Below are 18,410 nucleotides of genomic sequence, written 5' to 3'. Positions count from 1 at the left end.
AGAGGAGAAGAGCGGCTTGCAGCCGCGCGGCGCCGTTCGGGACGTCTCGGCTCTGCTCTCCGCTGCCCTTCCGCCCGCCGCCACTGCGGCCAACGGGGTGCGGGCTGGGGCAGGGACAGCGCCCCCAGGGCCCCCGTGTCCCCCCCAGGTCGTGAACGGCCCGAACGGGGCCGGGCTCGGGTGAGTCAGAGGCGCCCGGAGAGGCGCGGGGGAGCGCTCTGTGGCCGGCGGCGCCGCTCCGGGCTCGCTGTCCGTGAGCCGCGGCCCTCCCGGGGCCGGCTCGGGCTCAGGGGCGGTCGGGGCCTTCGGGGCTGCGTCTGCGCTCGGCGTGCGGCCCCGCGGGGGAGATCCCCGCTCGGGGGGGGGAGGAGGGAGCGGGGGAAGGGAAGGAGGGGAGAGAGGGGGAAAGCAAGGGGTGAGGATGGGGCACAATGGGAGGAGAAGGGGGGAGAGAAGGAGGTGGGGAGGAGGGGAAGAGGGGAAGGAGCGGAAAGGGAGGTTTGGAAAGCGCTTTTGTGTTGTCGGTCTAGAGAGAGCGGGGGCGGGTGTCGCTTTTCTGGGGTGTCGTGCGCGGTGGCGAGAGCTGCAGGGGCAGGGGGGGTTCATTTCAAGCACGGTTACTTGGAGTCTTTTGCCCTAACAGCTCGTTCCTTTTGCTTTGATACAGGATTATGGGGAGGAGGGGACTGAGTGCCCGTGGGTTGAAATCAGGGGAGCCCACAAGAAGGCTGATGTTGTGATGGAGTCTGTTACAGACCAGCCAGCCGAGAAGAAGCAGCTGATGAGCTCTTCTATAAACAACTGGGGATAGTCTCAAGATTGCTGCCTCTGGTCCTCGTGGGAGACTTCAATCTTCCAGATATCTGCTGGAAGTACAATACAGCGGAGAGGAAGCAGTCTAGGAGGTTCCTGGAGTGCGTGGAAGACAACTTCCTCACACAGCTGGTGAGTGAACTGACAGGGGAAGGTGCCCTCGTGGACCCGCTGTTCATGAACAGAGAAGGCCTGTGGGGAATGTGGTAGGAGGACGCCTGGGACAAAGCGATCACGAGATGATGGGGTTTTCAGTTCTAGGTGAGGTGAAGAGGGAGATTAGCACAACAGTCACATTAAACTTCCAGAGGGCAGACTTTGGACTGTTCAGAAGGCTGGTTGGGAAAGTCCCGTGGGAGACAGTCCTTAAGGGCAGGGGAGCCCACGAGGGCTGGGAGCTCTTCAAAAAGGAAATCCTAGCAGCTCAGCAGCAAGCCATCGCCATGCTCCGGAAAAGGAGCCGGCAGGGGAGAAAAACAGCTTGGTTGACTAGGGAGATAGTTGATAGGGAGACTTGAGAGACATCAAAAAAAAGAGGAGGGTCTATGAGCTTTGGAAGAAGGGACAGGCATCTTGGGTGAACTACAGGGAGGAAGTGAGATCATGCAGAGGGAAAATGAGGGGGGCTGAGGCCCAACTAGAAATCAAATTGGCTAAGTCTGTGAAAGATAACAGAAAATCTTTCTATAAATACAATGACAATAAAAGGAGGACTAGGGAGAGTGTTCAGTTCCTATTGGGTGCAGAAGGGACAACCGTGACAGGGGACGAGGGCAAGGCTGAGGTACTTAGTGCCTTCTTTGCCTCCATCTTTAATAGTAAGGAAGGTTGTTCCCTCTGTGTACAAACCCAGGAATTAAAGGAGCAGAATGAGGCTCCCATGATCCAAGAGGAGGTGGTCAGAGCCTTGCTTGCCCAGCTAGACACCACAGGTCTATGGGGCCAGATGGGATCCACCCAAGAGTATTAAAGGAGCCGTGGATGTGCTGGCCAAACCCCTTTCCATCATCTTCCAACAGTCCTGGCTGACTGGGGCAGTTCCACTGGACTGGAGGCTGATGTTGTGCCCATCTACAGGAAGGGTTGCAGGGAGGATCCAGGGAACTCCAGGCCTTGTCAGTCTGACCTCAGTGCTGGGAAAAGTCATGGAGCAGGTGATCTTGAGTGCTATCGTGAAGCACATGCAACAGAGCCAGGTGATCAGGCCCAGTCAACATGGGTTCACAAAAGGCAGGTCTTGTCAAACAAACCTGTTAGCCTTCTATGACAAAGTGACTCGGCTGCTGGATGAGGGAAAGGCTGTGGATGTTGCCTTCTTGGACTTCAGTAAAGCCTTTGACACAGTCTCTCGCAGCATTCTGCTTCAAAAACTGTCAGCCTCTGGGCTGCACGGGCGCACACTCTCCTAGGTGGAAAACTGGTTGGATGGCCGGGCTCAGAGAGTGGTGGGAAATGGAGTTAACTCCAGCTGGAGGCCAGAGACAAGTGGGGTTCCCCAGGGCTCAGTGCTGGGTCCAGCCCTGTTCAATGTCTTTATCAATGACCTGGATGAAGGGGTTGAGTGCACCCTTAGCAAGTTTGTGGATGACACTAAGCTGAGGTTGTTTAGCCTGGAGAAGAGGAGGCTGAGGGGAGACCTTATTGCTCTCTACAACTACCTGAAGGGAGATTGTGGAGAGGAGGGAGCTGGGCTCTTCTCCCAGGTGACAGGAGACAGGATGAGAGGGAATGGCCTCAAGCTCCACCAGGGGAAGTTCAGGCTGAACATCAGGATAAAATATTACACGGGAAGGGTCATTGGTCCCTGGCAGAGGCTGCCCAGGGCGGGGGTTGAGTCACTTTCCCTGCAGGTGTTTAAAGGACGGGTGGATGAGGTGCTGAGGGGCATCGTTTAGTGGTTGATGGGAATGGTTGGACTCAATGATCCAGTGGGTCCTTTCCAACCTATGGATTCTATGATTCTATGATTCTTTTTGCTTTGTCAGCAGAGACAATCTGACAGAAGTATTGATGATGAGAGAGCTCCTGTGGGATCCCGACGCCTCCTCAGGGAGAGAGGAAGAAGCGACGTGCTGGTGCCCTCCAAGCCAGCAGGATTTGGGTATGTGGCTTCCTCGGGACTCATTACTCTTTCTTAATCACTGTTGGTCGTGTTGACGGCGCGAGCCGAAGCATTCTCCGCTTTGGGTTAGCATGTGACGGCATCGCGTTTAGTGAACGCTGGATCGAGACAACAATACTAGGGTGGCAGGGGCTTCGCCAGCCGACCCTGTGCACGCCACGCAGCATGAACATGGCACACACATGCCAGGCCCACGCCCCACACATGCAATTCACCCCCCGTGCACATTGTGCTGCCCCCATGCACACGCCATGCACGTGCCAGGCTAGCGCCACAACCACCCCATGCACGTGCTTTGAACATGCAAGTGGCATGCCACACACCAGCCAGGCACACGCCATGCACACACCTTGCACACACAAGCAGCATACCACATACCACACGCATATATTGCACACGCATATATTGCACACGCAGGCAACATGCCATGCATGTGTTGTGTACGTGCCACGCACTCCACACACAGGCCACTGCTTCCATGCACATTCCAGGCTCATGCCACAACAGTCAAGCACATGTCACGCACACGCCTTCCACATGCAGCCAACATGCCACGCATGCCACACACTCCATGTGTATGTTATGTACGGGCTGTGTACATACCATACACATGCCATGGACATGCTAGCACATACCATGAAGGTGACATGCCAGCCACACTGCAAGCATGCTGCACACACACGAAGAGGGAAAGGAGGAGAAGGGGAGCTTTGGAAAGCGCTTTTATGTTGTTAGTGTAGAGAGTGCCAGGGGGGAGGTCGCTTCTTTGATTCTCTTCTACAACCAGGCTTCTTTGCATTTAAAACCCTTCCGTGTCACAGGGTTTATAATGGTGCAACATCCGTAACGCTTGCTGCAGATCCTCTTGGTTCAGACGTTTCTCTGTTTCCAGTTACACAGAATACCTGTTCAGCCTTCTCATCTATTTTGAGGCTTAGCATCTTTTTAGACTTCTTTTTAGTGTTTGTGTGAAACTATGTCCCGTAACAGTGGTACGGAAGGGGAGTTGTTGCGTTTTTAACGGTAACTGTAGAGTTAAGGTACCTCAAGTACCTTGGGGAAATGCAGACGCACCTCTTAGAGGTCCCTCATCTTTGCAGAGCGCTGTGGAGCCTTTCCATCTCTCTCATACACTCGCGGCGGAAGAAGAGGAGGGCGCCCATGGGTGAAAGGGAAGCGGTTGCCATTCAGGTGAGAGGAGAAACGTCCGCTTTGCAGCTCTGAGCGAGGGTGACGTTTGTGATGCTGACTCCTGGTTCTGGAAGCAGCTTCTGGCTCCTCCGTTTGTTTCTCTGTGGATGAGGGCTCGGTGTATCGGCCCGGCTTCTGTGCCAGTGGCGTGGTCCTGTCGTTGACCACATCGTTGTTCATCGTGCGTGGGGGTGGGGGGCTTTTTCTGTTTTCTTACTTATGCTCCGATTGTCGCCTGTAACTGGACAAATGACTCTGTTAGCATCGTGATGGTATTCCGAGGTGGCGTTAAAAATTCCTTAACGTATCGTGCACGTCTCTCTTACCTCACAGCCCAAAAAGCCAGTCTGGAGAATGTCCTTACTGCAGAAAACCTGGCAAAAGTCTCGCAGAACTTCCCTGCTTTTTCAAAGCCCGATATTCTTCCACCTTCCATCTCGTCGTGAGGAGTAACGGTGAGTGAGCTGGCACGGCACGGGGGGAGGAGGAGGATGAACTTTATCTGCTCTCCGCTGGCTAAACGAAAGGGCTGTGGGACCATCTTCATGGCATCGTTGCCGAGCGAGGCCTCGTGTTGTTGCCCTTTCGCGTTCCTTTGCACGTGTGTACGTGTGCGCTTACGCACGAGTTGATGTTGCGTCACGGCTGTCGGGTGAAAGCCCCGGGGAAGGCGATGGCCGAGCAGAATGCGTGCAGGCCGTCCGACGCTGTTCAGAAGGTGGTTGGATCCCTGACGAGCCTGCAGAGGCACCTCAGGGCCCCGCAAGGGTGGAACGTTCATGTTCCCTTGGCGTGGAGACGGATGGTGGTGTAACTAAGCGGGTAGCTTCGCTTTTGGGATCTGCAGCTGGAAGCTGTTGTGGGGTCGTCCCGTGGGTCTGAATTTTTCCAGTGCGGAGGCCGTGTGCTGAGACCGCCGATCTGCTTGCTAAGCCAGAGGGTCCAGCTCTAGGGGTGGAAAGGTGACGCGGTGTTGGGCGTCCTCGCCACACGAGAGCCGGCAGCACCGGGAGCCTCCTTAGCATGAGGGTGTCTGCAGCTGAAGTGGCTTCTGTTGCCTCTCTCTGCACAGATTGGGCAGATCTCATCCTTCAAGCGAACGCAGAAGGCTCCGTATGCTCCCAGGTCCCATAGAAAGGGAAGTTTGTGGATTCACCAACTGCAGTAACCTCTGCTGCTGCCTGTGGATTGTTGTGCCAAAGACACCCTTCGTGCAGGGAGGGGACACATGGGAGATGGGTGACGCACTTACGTGAAGAGTGTCCTGCGGGTGGTGTGTCTCCTCGGAGCCGTGTGAAAGCCGCTCTCTGCTTTCTCTTCCCCTCTAGAGCGGGCCGAGGATGGGCTGCAAGGCCGAGAAAACCAGAGCGAGGCAAGCGGCCAGCTAGATTCAAAGTGGGGAGAAACGCTGATGCCTGGTGAACAAAGGAGTTTCCACTGCTGAAAGGGATGAGAACAGACGTCGTGAGCATCCTTCTGTTGGGGGCCGGCAAGGGAACTAGAGCCGCTTCTCTGGCGAGAACTTGCACACGGCTGGAGGGTTCTGTCACGGGAGGTGACTGAAACCCGATTCCCGATCCTGGCTTCGTGAAGGAGAAGAAAGGGCTGTGAGACCTGAAGGCAGGGCTCTGCTTCGAGGCAAAGGTGAGTGCCCCATGCACACGCCATACACATTCTAGGCTCACGCTATGCTCACCCTATGCATACGCCATGCCTTGCGTACTCCACTGCGCCCATGCACACGCTGTGCACGTGCCAGGCTTATGCCATAACCACCCCATCCACATGACACACACACGCCTTGCACACACAAGGAACATGTCACACACACCACACACACCATGTGCTTGTTATGTTTATGCCTCGTACATGCTCACACGCACCACAGACACGGCAGCGCGCTGCCCTCCCGCTGGCTGTGGCCAAGGGGATGCAGGCTGGGACTGGGAGAGGGACAGCGCCCCGTGTCCCTCCCGTCCCCCCGAAACCCTCCTGTCCCTGCCCGGGGTGCCGCATGGGGCTGGGGGGAGTGCGGGGAGACACAGCCTTTCCTCTTATGTCTGCTCTCTTTTTTAGTTTCTCTAAGACAGCTTTATTGGACTTGAGTTTTAGCCTCGTGATTACGCGTAAGACGTGGCTGAATGTGACGGGAAGACTGCTGGGAAAATGGCAAGAAGAGGATCGACCAGAAACAGTGGAACACGCCCTTTAGAGTTTGCTGCTTGTCCCGCTGCTGAGAAATGGGAGTGTCCCTGAATTTGCTACTGCATGAGACAGGTTAAAGAAGTTTAATAGAAGTTCAGTTCTATCTAAACGGCAGATGGGACTGTGCTTATGTAAAGCATGTTGTGTGTAACTGTTACCAATACGCTTCAACGCACTGTATCTCAGCAGCCAGAACATGGAAGGAATCTTTTAATCTGTACATTTTTTTAACAATGATAATTGACGTTTGGTGGCTTAATAACATCTATAATTTTATGTCATTTCAATCAAGCCTGGCTGTCATACATTGAACTTCCAGTAAACCACCAACATTTTATACTTAGGAGTAATTTCTTATTACCCATCCTAAGTGGGATGCTATAGTTTTGCTGTTAAAAGGGTGGGTCTTGTTGAAAAACCTCTGAAGGTCATAGTTGGGTTGGTTAAGACTGTGCCACACCTGTGGTCAGCAATTAGGTACAGGTGAAGAGTTTGCCCCTTAAAAGGCCTCTTGATTTAGAGCTGGCTCTCCCCTGCAGCTAGAGCATTCAGTGAAGAAAGGGGCTACAGAAGCCTGCCTTTCTTCCTTTCTTTGCTGGGTTTTGAACAGTGGAGTGGTTTTCTTCGTGGTGCATTTGAGCCTACAGTCATCGTTTCTTCTTTGAGTTTCAGGTAATGCTTTTGCTTGTGGATTTGCTTTTTAGTCTTAGAGTAAAATTGGTTTGCAATGTGGCAGCTTCAGAGAAATGTTACCACAAACGTTTGCAGTCAATGTCGTCTTTCTTTGTTCTTGTTTTATTAGTAGAAGTAGGGATTATTTTTTTTAGCTTTTTTTTTTTTTTTAATCTATTGGGGCCCTAAGGATTTAGGCTCAGCCTAAATAAGATTTCCAGTGTAGTTTTAGCGATAGCTGTTACTGTTTTTGCCAGAGGTGGTTTGTTTAATTTGGGGTTTGTGTCGTAAGCAGTTGAAAATTATGTTTGCCCAGAACTTTTTGACGAAATGCCCAAGAAAACTGTTAGCTTGCCTCTTCCTAGCCAAGCTGGGTTTTTTTTCCATATTTTATGTATTTTATTTCAGACTGTAATGCCGACCAAAACTGCTACAATTTTACTGTAAATAGAGCTCAGCCCTAACTCGGTCTCTGCCGTTTCTAGAAGTTGTTCCAAAACCATCACGTGGCTTGGCACAGTTAAATACAATTGGCAGTCTCTGCTCCGTAAAGGTACTTAATGGAGTCACTGTGCAGGGTGAACTGGTTTTCACATTGGGATGCAGTGAGGTTTATGCGAGTTAGCGCAGAGGGCACTGCCAGCCCTGTCCACGTCGTGTCTCTCTCAGCTGGAGTTGCTGTGTGTTGCTTGGACAATGCCCTCGGTTTGGTTCTGGCTTCTGCAGTACATCCTCACATGGAATTTCACACAGGGAGTAACCGAAACAATTGTATAACTGGAGGGAATGGATAATGCAAGCGCCTTCCCATGGAGCTAGGGAACTCCCTCTGTTAAACAGGCTCTGTTTTCCTCCTCACCATAGTGGGGAGGGCTTGCTGCCGTGCCTGACTCCTTTATTGATGTGAGGCCGGAGATTATCATGAGAACAGAAAGGGACTGTCTGCAGAAGCAAGAATGATAATTAGGACCTGATATGGATCTTGCATCTTTAGTCACTGAGGAAATGCCAATCCAAAAATTCCTAACTCACACACCATATGGTCTAACAAGCAGATATAATTAGATTGGAGAAGCTTCTCCCGTACTTGCGCAGGCGCAGTGTCGTGGTGTGGGGCTCAGGGCTGAAGTCGCCTCCATCTTCCTCGTGAATCGTCCGTGAGCCCAGTCTGTGCGCAGGCGCCTTCTCGTCCAGGTCGAGCTCCGAGTCCGCAGAGCAGGAGGCACTCGGCTTCCCCTTATCAGTGACTGAGCTCCTCCCTTATCACCATCCAGGGTCTTGGAGGCCTTTGCTGGCAGACAGTGCCTATTTCAGTGAGCGAAGCCCTCTAAGTTTTTCGAGCTTTTCCCCTGTCTCATATGCCCGCACGTCACACACACCTGCTTCCTAACCCTTAACAGAGTGAGAGAGGGTGATTCCCCAAAACAACAGAAGGGCGAACTGACCCTCTAAGGGCAAATCGACCATATAAGGCAAACTGGGAAAACGCCTTAAAAGGGCGAACTGGGCGAATTACCGAAAACTCTTGAGTGAAGAGACGGTGAGAGAGTCGGGGCGGGCCCCCCGCCGTCTTGAGTGAGGGCAGGGCGTGTCGGTGTCGCCGCCATCTTGAGTGAGGGTATGGCGTATTGGCATCGCCGCCATCTTGAGTGAGGGCAGGGGGAGAGAGAAGGGTGGGCTCGCCACAATCTTCAGTGAGGGCATGGTGTGTTGTATTCTCCGCAATCTTGAGGGTACGGGGGAGGGAGAGTGGCAGACCCACCTCTATCTTTAGTGAGGCCACGATGTTCCGGTGTCACCGCCCTCTTGAGGGAGGGGACGGTTGCCGCCGCCATCTTGAGTGAGGGCAAGGGTGGGGGGGGACTCACCGCCATCTTTAGTGAGGGCACGGGGAGTTCTCGCCGCCATCTTGCGTGAGGGCATGGGTGTCGGTGTTGCCGCCTTCTTGAATGAGGGTCCGGCGTGTCTGTATTGCTCCCATCTTTAGTGAGGCCGCGGGAGGGGGCGGGGGGGTGTCCTCGCTGCCATCCTGAGTGAGGACGTGACGTGTCGGTGTCGCTGCGATCTTGAGTGAGGGCACGAGGCAACTGCCGCCATCCTGAGTGAGGGCAAGGGAGAGTGAGAATGCGCGGGCACGCCGCCATCTTGAGTGTGGGTATGGCGTATTGGTGTCGCCGCCATTTTGAGTGAGGGCACGAGGGGAGAGACGGGTAGGCACGCCACCATCTTCAGTGAGGGCACGGCGTGTTGTATTCTCCGCAATCTTGAAGGCACGGGGGAGGGAGACTGGCAGGCCCATCTCTATCTTTAGTGAGGCCACGATGTTCCGGTGTCGCCGCCCTCATGAGGTAGGGCACGGTTACCGCCGCCATCTTGAATGAGGTAAAGGCGTGTCGTCTTTGCCGCCATCTTGAGTGAGGGCAAGGGGGGGGGGAATATCTCTCCGCCATCTTTAGTGAGGGCACGGGGGGTTTCCCCGCCATCTTGAGTGAGGGCATGGCGTCTTGGTGCCGCCGCCATCATGACTGAGGGCATGGCGTGTTGGTGTCGCCGCCATATTTAGTGAGGGTACGGGTGCGGAAGGGGGTGTTCTCGCCGCCATCCTGAGTGAGGGCATGGCGTGTCGGTGTCGCCGCCATCTTGAGTGAGGGTAATGAGAGGTCACGACGCCATCTTGAGTGAGGACACTGGGAAGAAGACGGATGGGATCGCCGCCATCTTGAGTGAGGCAACCGCCAATAGAAGGGAAAATTGACCATAAAAGGGCAAATTGACCATAAAGGAAAAATTGACCGTATAAAGGCCAATATCCATAAAAAGGTAACTTGACCATAAAAGGGCAAATTCACCATAAAAGGGTAAATTCGCCATATAAGACGATAAGGAGCGACACGGAAGGACATGGAAACACAGAACAACACAACACGGAGCGACACTCGTGCCCCAACCCCCGCCGCGCACCCTGAGTTATAGAGTTTGATTCCGCAAAACACAGCGAGGGGTTAAAGATCCTCCCCCCCTCCCCGCCCCGTCGGCTTTCAAAGGCCGCGCCTCCCCCCGGCTTCCTCCCCCCGTTGGCTGAGCCGCTCGTCACTCGGAGCGCGGCGGCCAATCAGCGGCGGCAGCGCGGCCGGGGGCGGGATCCCTGCGCTCGGGGAGAACGGGGGGACTCAGTGCTGCCGCGCCGTGGCCGCGGAGCGGTACTGCAGCCGGGGGGATTGGGCGGGCGCACAGGGTCCCTGTCATTGACCGTGTAAGGGCAAACTACTTTAATTGCCATAAAAGAGCAAATTGATCATATAAGGGAAAACTGGGCCAATTGGCATAAAAGGTGACATTAACAGTATAAGGGCAAGTTGAGCGTATAAGGCAAACTGGGAAAATTGCTCTTGAAATGGCAAATTTAGCGTATAAGGCAAACTGGGAAAATTGCTCTTGAAATGGCAAATTTACCATATAAGACAAACAGGGCAAATTGCCCTAAAAGGACAAATAAATCATAAAAGGGCAAATTGAAAATAAAAGGGCGAATTGATCATACAAGGGCAAACTTGTCCAATTGCCATAAAAGGATAGATTGACCGTTAAAAAGGAAATTGAGACTATAAGGGCAAACCGGGACAATTGCCGTCACAGGGCAATATGACCATAAAAGGGCTAAAGCTAATCCGAAGGCGGCACAGGCAGAGCAGGATCGAGAAGCGACCAATCAGAGCGCGGAACGCACAGCCAATCAGAACACGGCACAGGCAAGGTGGGATCAAGAAAGGACCAATCACAGCGCGGTTCATGCAGCCAATCAGAAGACAGCGCTAGCAAAGTGGCATCGAGAAGTGACCAGTTAGAGTGCGGAATCTACAGCCAATCAGAACACGGCACAGGCAAAGTGGAATCCAGAAAGAACCAATCAGAGCGCGGAACTCACAGCCCTTCGATGCCCTAAGAAATGAATGGGGTGTGCCAAGTGCTGCCGCGCCGTGGCCGCGGAGCGGTACTGCAGCCGGGGGCGGGGGAACGGGACGGCCCCCAGGGGCGGGCGAGCCGGGCGGGGAGCGGGGCGGTTCGCAGAGCGGCTCGGATCCGCTCGGCTGCTGTCGGCTCCGCGCGGCGCCGTTCGGGACGGCTCGGCTCTGCTCTCCGCTGCCCTCCCGCCCGCCGCCGGCTGCGGCCAACGGGGTGCGGGCTGGGGCTGGGAGAGGGACAGCGCCTCGAAGACCCCGTTTTCCCCCCAAGGCCCCGGTGCCCCCCCCAGGTCGGGAGCGGCTCGAACGGGGCCGGGTCGGGTGAGTCAGAGGCGCCCGGAGAGGCGCGGGGGAGCGCTCTGTGGCCGGCGGCGCCGCTCCGGGCTCGCTGTCCGTGAGCCGCGGCCCTCCCGGGGCCGGCTCGGGCTCAGGGGCGGTCGGGGCCTTCGGGGCTGCGTCTGCGCTCGGCGTGCGGCCCCGCGGGGGAGATCCCCGCTCGGGAGGGGGAGGAGGGAGCGGGGGAAGGGAAGGAGGGGAGAGAGGGGGAAAGCAGGGGGGGAGTATGGGGCACAATGGGAGGAGAAGGGGGGAGAGAAGGAGGTGGGGAGGAGGGGAAGAGGGGAAGGAGCGGAAAGGGAGGTTTGGAAAGCGCTTTTGTGTTGTCGGTCTAGAGAGAGCGGGGGCGGGTGTCGCTTTTCTGGGGTGTCGTGCGCGGTGGCGAGAGCTGCAGGGGCAGGAGGGGTCATTTCAAGCACGGTTACTTGGAGTCTTTTGCTGTAACAGCTCCTTCCTATTGCTCTGTCAGCAGAGAGAGTCTGACAACTCATGATGAGAGAGCCCCTGCGGGATCCCGACCCCTCCCCAGGGCGAGGGGGGAAGCGACGTGGCGGTGCCCTCCAGGCCAGCAGCGTTCAGGTACGTGGCTTTCTCGGGGCTCACTCCTCTTTGCTAATCACTGTTGATCGAGTTGACGGTGCGAGCCGGACTGTTCTCCACTTTGGGTTAGCAAGCGATGGCATCGGGTTTGTGAATGCCGGATTGAGGTGACAATACCAGGGTGCCGTGGGCTTTGCCAGCCGACCCTGTGCACACCACGCACAAGCCATTGTCCCCACGCACACGCCGTGCACGTGCCAGGCTAGCGCCACAACCACCCCACGCACACTCCACGCGCGTGCTTTGAACATGCAAGCAACACGTCACACAGGCCATGCGTGTTTTGTGCGTGAAGTGTACATGCCATCCCCAGGCAGTGCATACGCTAGCACACACCATGAAGATGAAACATCAGCCACACACACGCCCTGCACACACAAGCAACATGCCATGCATGCCATGCAACGCAACACTGCAAGCACGCCGCACGCGTGCCAAGAGGGGAAAGAGGAGAAGGGGAGCTTTGGAAAGCGCTTTTATGTTGTCAGTATAGAGAGAGCCAGGAGGGAGGTCGCTTCTTTGATTCCCTTCTACAACCAGGCTTCTTTGCATTTAAAACTCTTCTGTGTCACAGAGTTTTACAACACTGCAACATCCGTTACGCTTGCTGCAGATCCTCTCGGTTCAGACATTTCTCTGTTTCCAGTTACACTGAATACCTGTTTAGCCTTCTTGTCTGTTTTGAAGCTTAACGTCTTTTTAGACTTCTTTTTAGTATTTGTGTTAAAATACGTCTGGTAACAGTGGCGTGTAAGGGGAGTTGTCGCATTCTTAATGGTAACTGTAGAGTTAAGGTACCTCGAGTGTCTTGGGGAAATGCAGACGCACCTCTTAGATGTCCCTCGTCCTTGCAGAGCACTATGGAGCCTTCCCATCTCTCTTGTACGCTCGCGGCGGAAGAAGAGGAGGGCGCCCATGGTGAAACAGAAGCGATTGCCATTCAGGTGAGAGCAGAAACATCCAGTCAGCACAGGTTCATGAAAGGCAGGTCTCGCCAAACTAATCTGATCGCCTTCTATGACGAAGTGACTTGCTTACTGGATGAGGGAAAGGCTGTGGATGTGGTCTTCCTGGACTTCAGTAAAGCCTTTGACATGGTTTCTCACAGCATTCTGCTTGAGAAACTGTCACGTCTGGCTTGGACAGGTGTGCACTCTCCTGGGTGGAAAACTGGTTGGATGGCCGGGCCCAGAGAGTGGTGGGAAATGGAGTTAACTCCAGCTGGAGGCCAGTGACAAGTGGGGTTTCCCAGGGCCCAGTCCTGTTCAGTGTCTTTATCAATGACCTGGATGAAGGCATTGAGTTCACCCTTAGCAACTTTTGAGGATGATGCTAAGCTGGGTGGAAGTGTGGATCTGCTGGGAGGTAGGGAGGCTCCAAAGGGATCTGAACAGGCTGGACCGCTGGGCAGAGTCCAATGGCAGTCCAGCGACTGAACCTGAGCCAGCAGTGGCCCAGGTGGCCAAGAAGGCCAATGGCATCTTGGCTTGGATCAGAAACGGCGTGTCCAGCAGGTCCAGGGAGGTTATTCTCCGTCTGTGCTCGGCACAGGTGAGACCTCACCTTGAATCCTGTGTTCAGTTCTGGGCCCCTCGTCACAAGAAGGATGTTGAGGCTCTAGAGCGAGGTTTTTTTTTATGGAAAGGGTCCGTACGGAACAGGCTGCCCAGGGAGGTGGTTGAGTTGTCTTCCCTGAAGGTGTTTAAAGGACGGGTGGGTGAGGTGCTGAGAGGTATGGACTTAATGATCCTGGGGTCTTTTACAACCTAATGATTCTGTGATTCTGTCTCTTTCCTGACAGCCCAAAAAGCCAGTCCAGAGAATGCCCTTGTTGCAGAAAACCTGGCAAAAGTCTCGCAGAACAGCCCTGCTTTTTCAAAGCCCGGTATTCTTCTGTCCCGTCGCGAGGAGTAACGGTGATTTTCTCGTGCTTATTGCTGCCCCCTCAGCGTCTGTCCTCTACTTTAAGTGTGGCTGAACCGGTGCCTCAGGGGGTCACCGAGTGGGAAATAGCGGCTGCTAAAATATTTTTCCTGTTAGCTCAAGGGCTAAGGTATCCCATGGCGCTGAGCTCGGGGTGATGAGATGGAAGCGCGGCCTTTCAGAGGCTGCTGTACCTGGGTCAACCGCAGTACGCCTGCCTCCTTTGAGGAGAGCCTCTGTCTCGGTCGCTTGTCCTCCGTCCGGCTGCATCGGAGTGGCAGGAAGAGCTAGAGGAGCGTGGTGGGCTCGGGCCCATCTGGCACAGCTCAGAGGATACCGGGTGCTGGGATGTCGTGTGTGGTGGCAAGAGCTGCAGGGGTAGGAGGTGGTTCGTTTCAAGCACGCTTACTTGGAGTACTTTGCTGTAACAGCTCCTTCCTTTTGCTCTGTCAGCAGAGAGAACCTGGCAGAAGTGTTGGCGATGAGAGAGCCCCTGCGGGATCCCGACCCCTGCGGAATGATCTCTGTAAAATCCACAACCTCGAAGCGTGCCTCGCGTCTTCCTGGTGGCTCGCTCCAGTGCCCGAGGCAGCGAGCGCACTTACAGACAGGTGCCTCCTGCCTTCTTCGCACCGATGATCCCCCCCAGTCCCACTCCCCTGCTGCCAGTTTCACCCTCGTCAAAACTGCAAGCGTTTGCTTCCTTTTGGCTTTGATTGCTGTTTTCACAGGTTCATGTGGCAAACCTGGTGTGCGTAGGAGTGAAGCCGGCGACCGGCCACTGACCGTGCCGAAGTCTCCCGACGTCTCAGGTAGTTGCTGGCGTGGATGGGCTTGCATGTGATCATAGGAGGGAGATCTCATTGCTCTCCGCTCTCTTGACAGGCGGAGAGGAGTGGGAGCGGTTGCTTTTGTGTGGCTGCTCAGCCTCAAACCTACACTCGGTTCTGTGCTTGATGTGCGGGTGGGGGTGAGCTGCGTCTGAGGCACGGCACGCGGGCAGTGCCGTGTGGTCTCCATGGCCTCGCTTCGCATCCAGGCATCTTGTCCTCTGGAGGCCAAACCAGGCTTTGTTCCTTCCTACAACTGTCGCGTGCCTGAACTAAACCAAAATGCCTCATCCGATCGCTGCCCGTCTCTGCCGGGCTGAGTCCCTTTCCTGCAGAGGCTTTGGTGACAGGCGCTTGCTGAACGGGCGCCGACGCGTGTGTCTGGAAGAGCTGCCTCGCCGTCGCACCTCTCGCCTCCGCGCGCGTGTTTCTCAGGCCTGTAGTCTGGGCCAAGCTCGAGTTGCGTGCAGTGACGTGGTTCCTGCCAGCCGGCGCGTTGCGGGTCTGACCCCGGCAAGAGAAGAGGCGTGCCGGGGGGAGCCTTCTGTGCCTCAGGAGGAGGATAAATAGCAGGGTGCCCGGGCTGCTTTTCTATGCTGGGCTGTCACGCGGGCGTGATTTAGAACATCTTAGTGTAATGAGTTTACACGGGGTAAGGCTCGGTTTGGTTTTGTTTCTCTTTTTGACCAAGTTCGTCTAACAGAATAACTGTTAAAACGAATCACGTTCTCTATGGACTTCTCTGAAACTTGGTCCGGTGACACTGCTTTCCGTCTGGCGAGTCCTCCCGTTCCTTGCGGTTTCCTTTCGGGGGGGATGAGTGAAACCTTTGGCTGTTCTTTTGAAGGAGATTCTCTTCTCGGCTTGCTTTGTGGGGGCTGTAGAGCAGGGGCTGCGGGAGTTGGAAGGTCAGAGAAGGAAACATGGGTGAAGGAGGAAAGCGTTTTTGTCCTGGGGCCGAGGGCCGCCTCATCTCATCACCCTGCTAACGATCCTTTCTGTGCATTCCCTCCTGCAGGTCTCTCTCCTCTGTGCAGCGTAGGAAGTGGATTCCTCTCCTCCTGCGCACGCCCAGGTGGAAGACGTGGCCTCGTCCAGACCCTCTGTCCCGGTCGCGCTGCCGCCACCTTTGCTGCGTGACTGGGAAGAGCGTGTCTGTCTCCAAGGATCCTTTGGCCTCTTCTGCCCAGGTGTGGGGAAGCCAGAGCAACCCCGTGTAAACCAGTGGTGTCCACATTAAAGCTTTTGATCGGTCGCCGACTGCCGTACGCGTTTTGCTTATTCAGTGTTGGAAATGAAGAAAGAAGGTGGCGGCGGAGGCCGTTTGGGGCACGTGGCGATGGCGCCGCGAGCCACAGTCCGGCACGGGGAGCGCTGTGCTGCGCAGGCTCCGAGTTGGCAGCCGGCTGCACGGGCGGCCGATGGGCTCGGACGGGCTCGCTGGCGGCCGGAGGCACGTGCCGGATCGCGATGGCGTGCGGATGTTCGGCAGGAAAGTGTTCTGACTGTCGATGCGTCTGCCGCTTCCAAAGTCCCCTCGTGTCGGACTGGAATTCCGCGTCCTTTCCCGCAGCGGGTCAGTTGTTCCTTTCCAGCCTGCCCGTATGGCACAGCCGCAGGGCCTCCCGTCGGAACGGCGTCCGTCGTCCGGAGACGGCGTGCGGGAGCAGGGAAAGCCGCGGCCTTTCCCCTGGAGGCGCCACCTCTCCCTTTCAGCCGCCGCTCGGAGGTTTCCCGGCCGCAGAGGGCTCGGAGAGCGGCCCCTCGGCGGGGAGAGCGGAGCCCGCGGCCTCCGCGGTGCCCGTGAGCGCAGCCCTGCTCGCCGCGGGACCGGAGCGAAGGGGCGGCAGGCGCGGTCTGCGCTGCTGCGGAGCCCGGCAGCGGGGGAGGGTGTGCGGGCAGCGCCGCGGGAGCTGCTGCTCCGGGCGGTTCGGCGCCTGTCGGGATCGAACCCGCGACGGGAGAAAACGGTGAAAACGGGAACGACGGCAAAAAGAGCTTCGGCCGGCTCGGTGCTGCCGCGTCGTGGCCGCGGGGCGGTACTGCAGCCCCGGGACGTGTGGCGACTCAGTGCTGCCTTGCCGTGGCCGCGGGCGGTACTGCAGCCCCGGGCGGGGGGGGCGCACAGGGGCCCGATCATTGACCATATAAGGGCAAACCGGGCCAAGTGCCATAAAAACGAAAATTGCCATAAAGGGGCAAATTGAGTATATGAGGGCGAACTTGGCCAACTGCCATAAAAGAGCAAAGTGACCATATACGGGCAAATTGCCATAAGAGAGAAAAGTGGCCCTGTAAGGGAAAACTGGGCCAATTGCCATAAAAGGTCAAATTAACAATATAAGGGCAAATTGAGGACATAAGGCAAACTGGGCCAATTACCATAAAAGGGCAAATTGAGCATATAAGTGCAAACTGGCCAAATTGACAATAAGAGGGCAAATCGTCCATCAAACGGGCACAGGACACGGCACGGGCAAAGCGGGATCCAGAGGCGACCAATCAGAGTGCGGAGTCCCCAGCCAATCGGAACACAAAGCTGGCAAAGTGGGATTGAGAACCGACCAATCAGAGCCGGAGGAACAGCCAATCAGAAGGCAGCGCTGACAAGGTGGGATCGAGAAGCGACCAATCAGAGCGCGGAACGCACAGCCCTTCGATGCCCAAGGTAATGAATGGGGGGTGCCAAGTGCTGCCGCGCCGTGGCCGCGGAGCGGTACTGCAGCCCGGGGCTGAGGGGGACGGGACGGCCCACAGGGGCGGGGCGGGGAGCAGGGCGGGGCGCGGGGAGGGGAGCGGTGCAGAACGGAGAGGGACAACGTCCCGCATCCCCCTCTGAAGCCCCCCCCGCCCCTGTCCGCGGTGCACGAGTCCCCTCGGCTCGGCCCCGCGCGGCTCGCTCAGGCTGCGTTGGGTTCCGCTCGGTGCCGGCAGGCTGCCGTGGAAACGGGCCCCGCGGGGACAGCGGGCGCAGTAGCTCCATGAGGTGCGCCGCCATGTTCTACGGCACGCATGCGCAGTGAGTCCTAAGGGACGTCGTCATGTTGCATGGCACGCATGCGCAGTGACTGCTTATGGGCGCCACCATGTTGTACGGCACGCATGCGCGGTGATTGCATATGGGCGCCACCATGTTGTACGGCACGCATGCGCATTGACTGCACATGGGCGCCGCCATGTTGGACGGCACGCATGCGCATAGACTGCACAAGGGCGCCGCCATGTTGGACTGCACGCATGCGCGGTGATTGCAGATGGGCGCCGCCATGTTGGACTGCACGCATGCGCGGTGATTGCCTGTGGGCGCCGCCATGTTGGACTGCACGCATGCGCAGTGACCGCCTGTGGGCGCCGCCATGTTGGACTGCACGCATGCGCATTGTCTCCTTAAGGGCGCCGCCATGTTGGACTGCACGCATGCGCATTGTCTCCTTACGGGCGCCGCCATGTTGGACGGCACGCATGCGCATTGTCTCCTTACGGGCGCCGCCATGTTTGACTGCACGCATGCGCAGTGACTGTAAATGGGCGCCGCCATGTTGTACACTACGCATGCGCATTGGCTACATTGTAGGTGCCGCCATGTTGTACGGCACGCATGCGCAGTGGCTACATTATACGCACCACCACGTCCTACGGCACGCATGCGCAGTGGATCCTCCGCTCAGCCACCGCCAGCCAATCAACGCCCGTAGAACGGCTGTAGGGCGGGCCCTGCAGCGAGCGCTCCCATTGGCCGGAATCCCTGCGCTCGGG

General features: G+C 56.4%; 1 protein-coding gene across 8 annotated transcripts; it reads left to right on the top strand.

The window, feature by feature from the left end:
- The first annotated feature begins 4 nt into the window (after positions 1-4).
- On the top strand, positions 5-15,909 carry LOC138718722 (uncharacterized). Of its 8 annotated transcripts, XM_069853231.1 has the most exons (8): positions 5-148; positions 11,256-11,286; positions 11,771-11,880; positions 12,756-12,845; positions 13,703-13,817; positions 14,256-14,435; positions 14,556-14,639; positions 15,673-15,909. In XM_069853231.1, the coding sequence occupies exons 3-8, from the start codon at positions 11,791-11,793 to the stop codon at positions 15,792-15,794; spliced, it is 681 nt and encodes a 226-aa protein (XP_069709332.1). In that variant the 5' UTR covers positions 5-148; positions 11,256-11,286; positions 11,771-11,790; the 3' UTR covers positions 15,795-15,909. The 8 variants fall into 8 exon arrangements, with proteins under 8 accessions (XP_069709332.1, XP_069709333.1, XP_069709334.1 ...); XM_069853232.1 differs by lacking the exon at positions 5-148 and having other exon boundaries at positions 11,062-11,286; positions 11,774-11,880; XM_069853233.1 differs by lacking the exon at positions 5-148 and having other exon boundaries at positions 11,062-11,286; positions 14,556-14,636.
- Positions 15,910-18,410: the final 2,501 nt, after the last annotated feature.

Source organism: Phaenicophaeus curvirostris, chromosome 3 (genome assembly GCF_032191515.1).
Source record: "Phaenicophaeus curvirostris isolate KB17595 chromosome 3, BPBGC_Pcur_1.0, whole genome shotgun sequence".
NCBI classification, from domain to species: Eukaryota; Metazoa; Chordata; class Aves; order Cuculiformes; family Cuculidae; genus Phaenicophaeus; species Phaenicophaeus curvirostris.
Note: the sequence above shows the minus strand (reverse complement) of the source record. Positions and strands in the feature narration are given on the sequence as shown.

What these genes read in the sequence shown, in the direction of transcription:
- LOC138718722 (XM_069853231.1), top strand. Translation starts at nt 11,791, where the DNA reads ATGATGAGAGAGCCCCTGCGGGATCCCGACCCCTCCCCAGGGCGAGGG. An exon ending in TCCAGGCCAGCAGCGTTCAG is followed by an intron (nt 11,881 to 12,755) that starts GTACGTGGCTTT and finishes TCGTCCTTGCAG; the next exon opens with AGCACTATGGAGCCTTCCCA. An exon ending in TCCCGTCGCGAGGAGTAACG is followed by an intron (nt 13,818 to 14,255) that starts GTGATTTTCTCG and finishes TTGCTGTAACAG; the next exon opens with CTCCTTCCTTTTGCTCTGTC.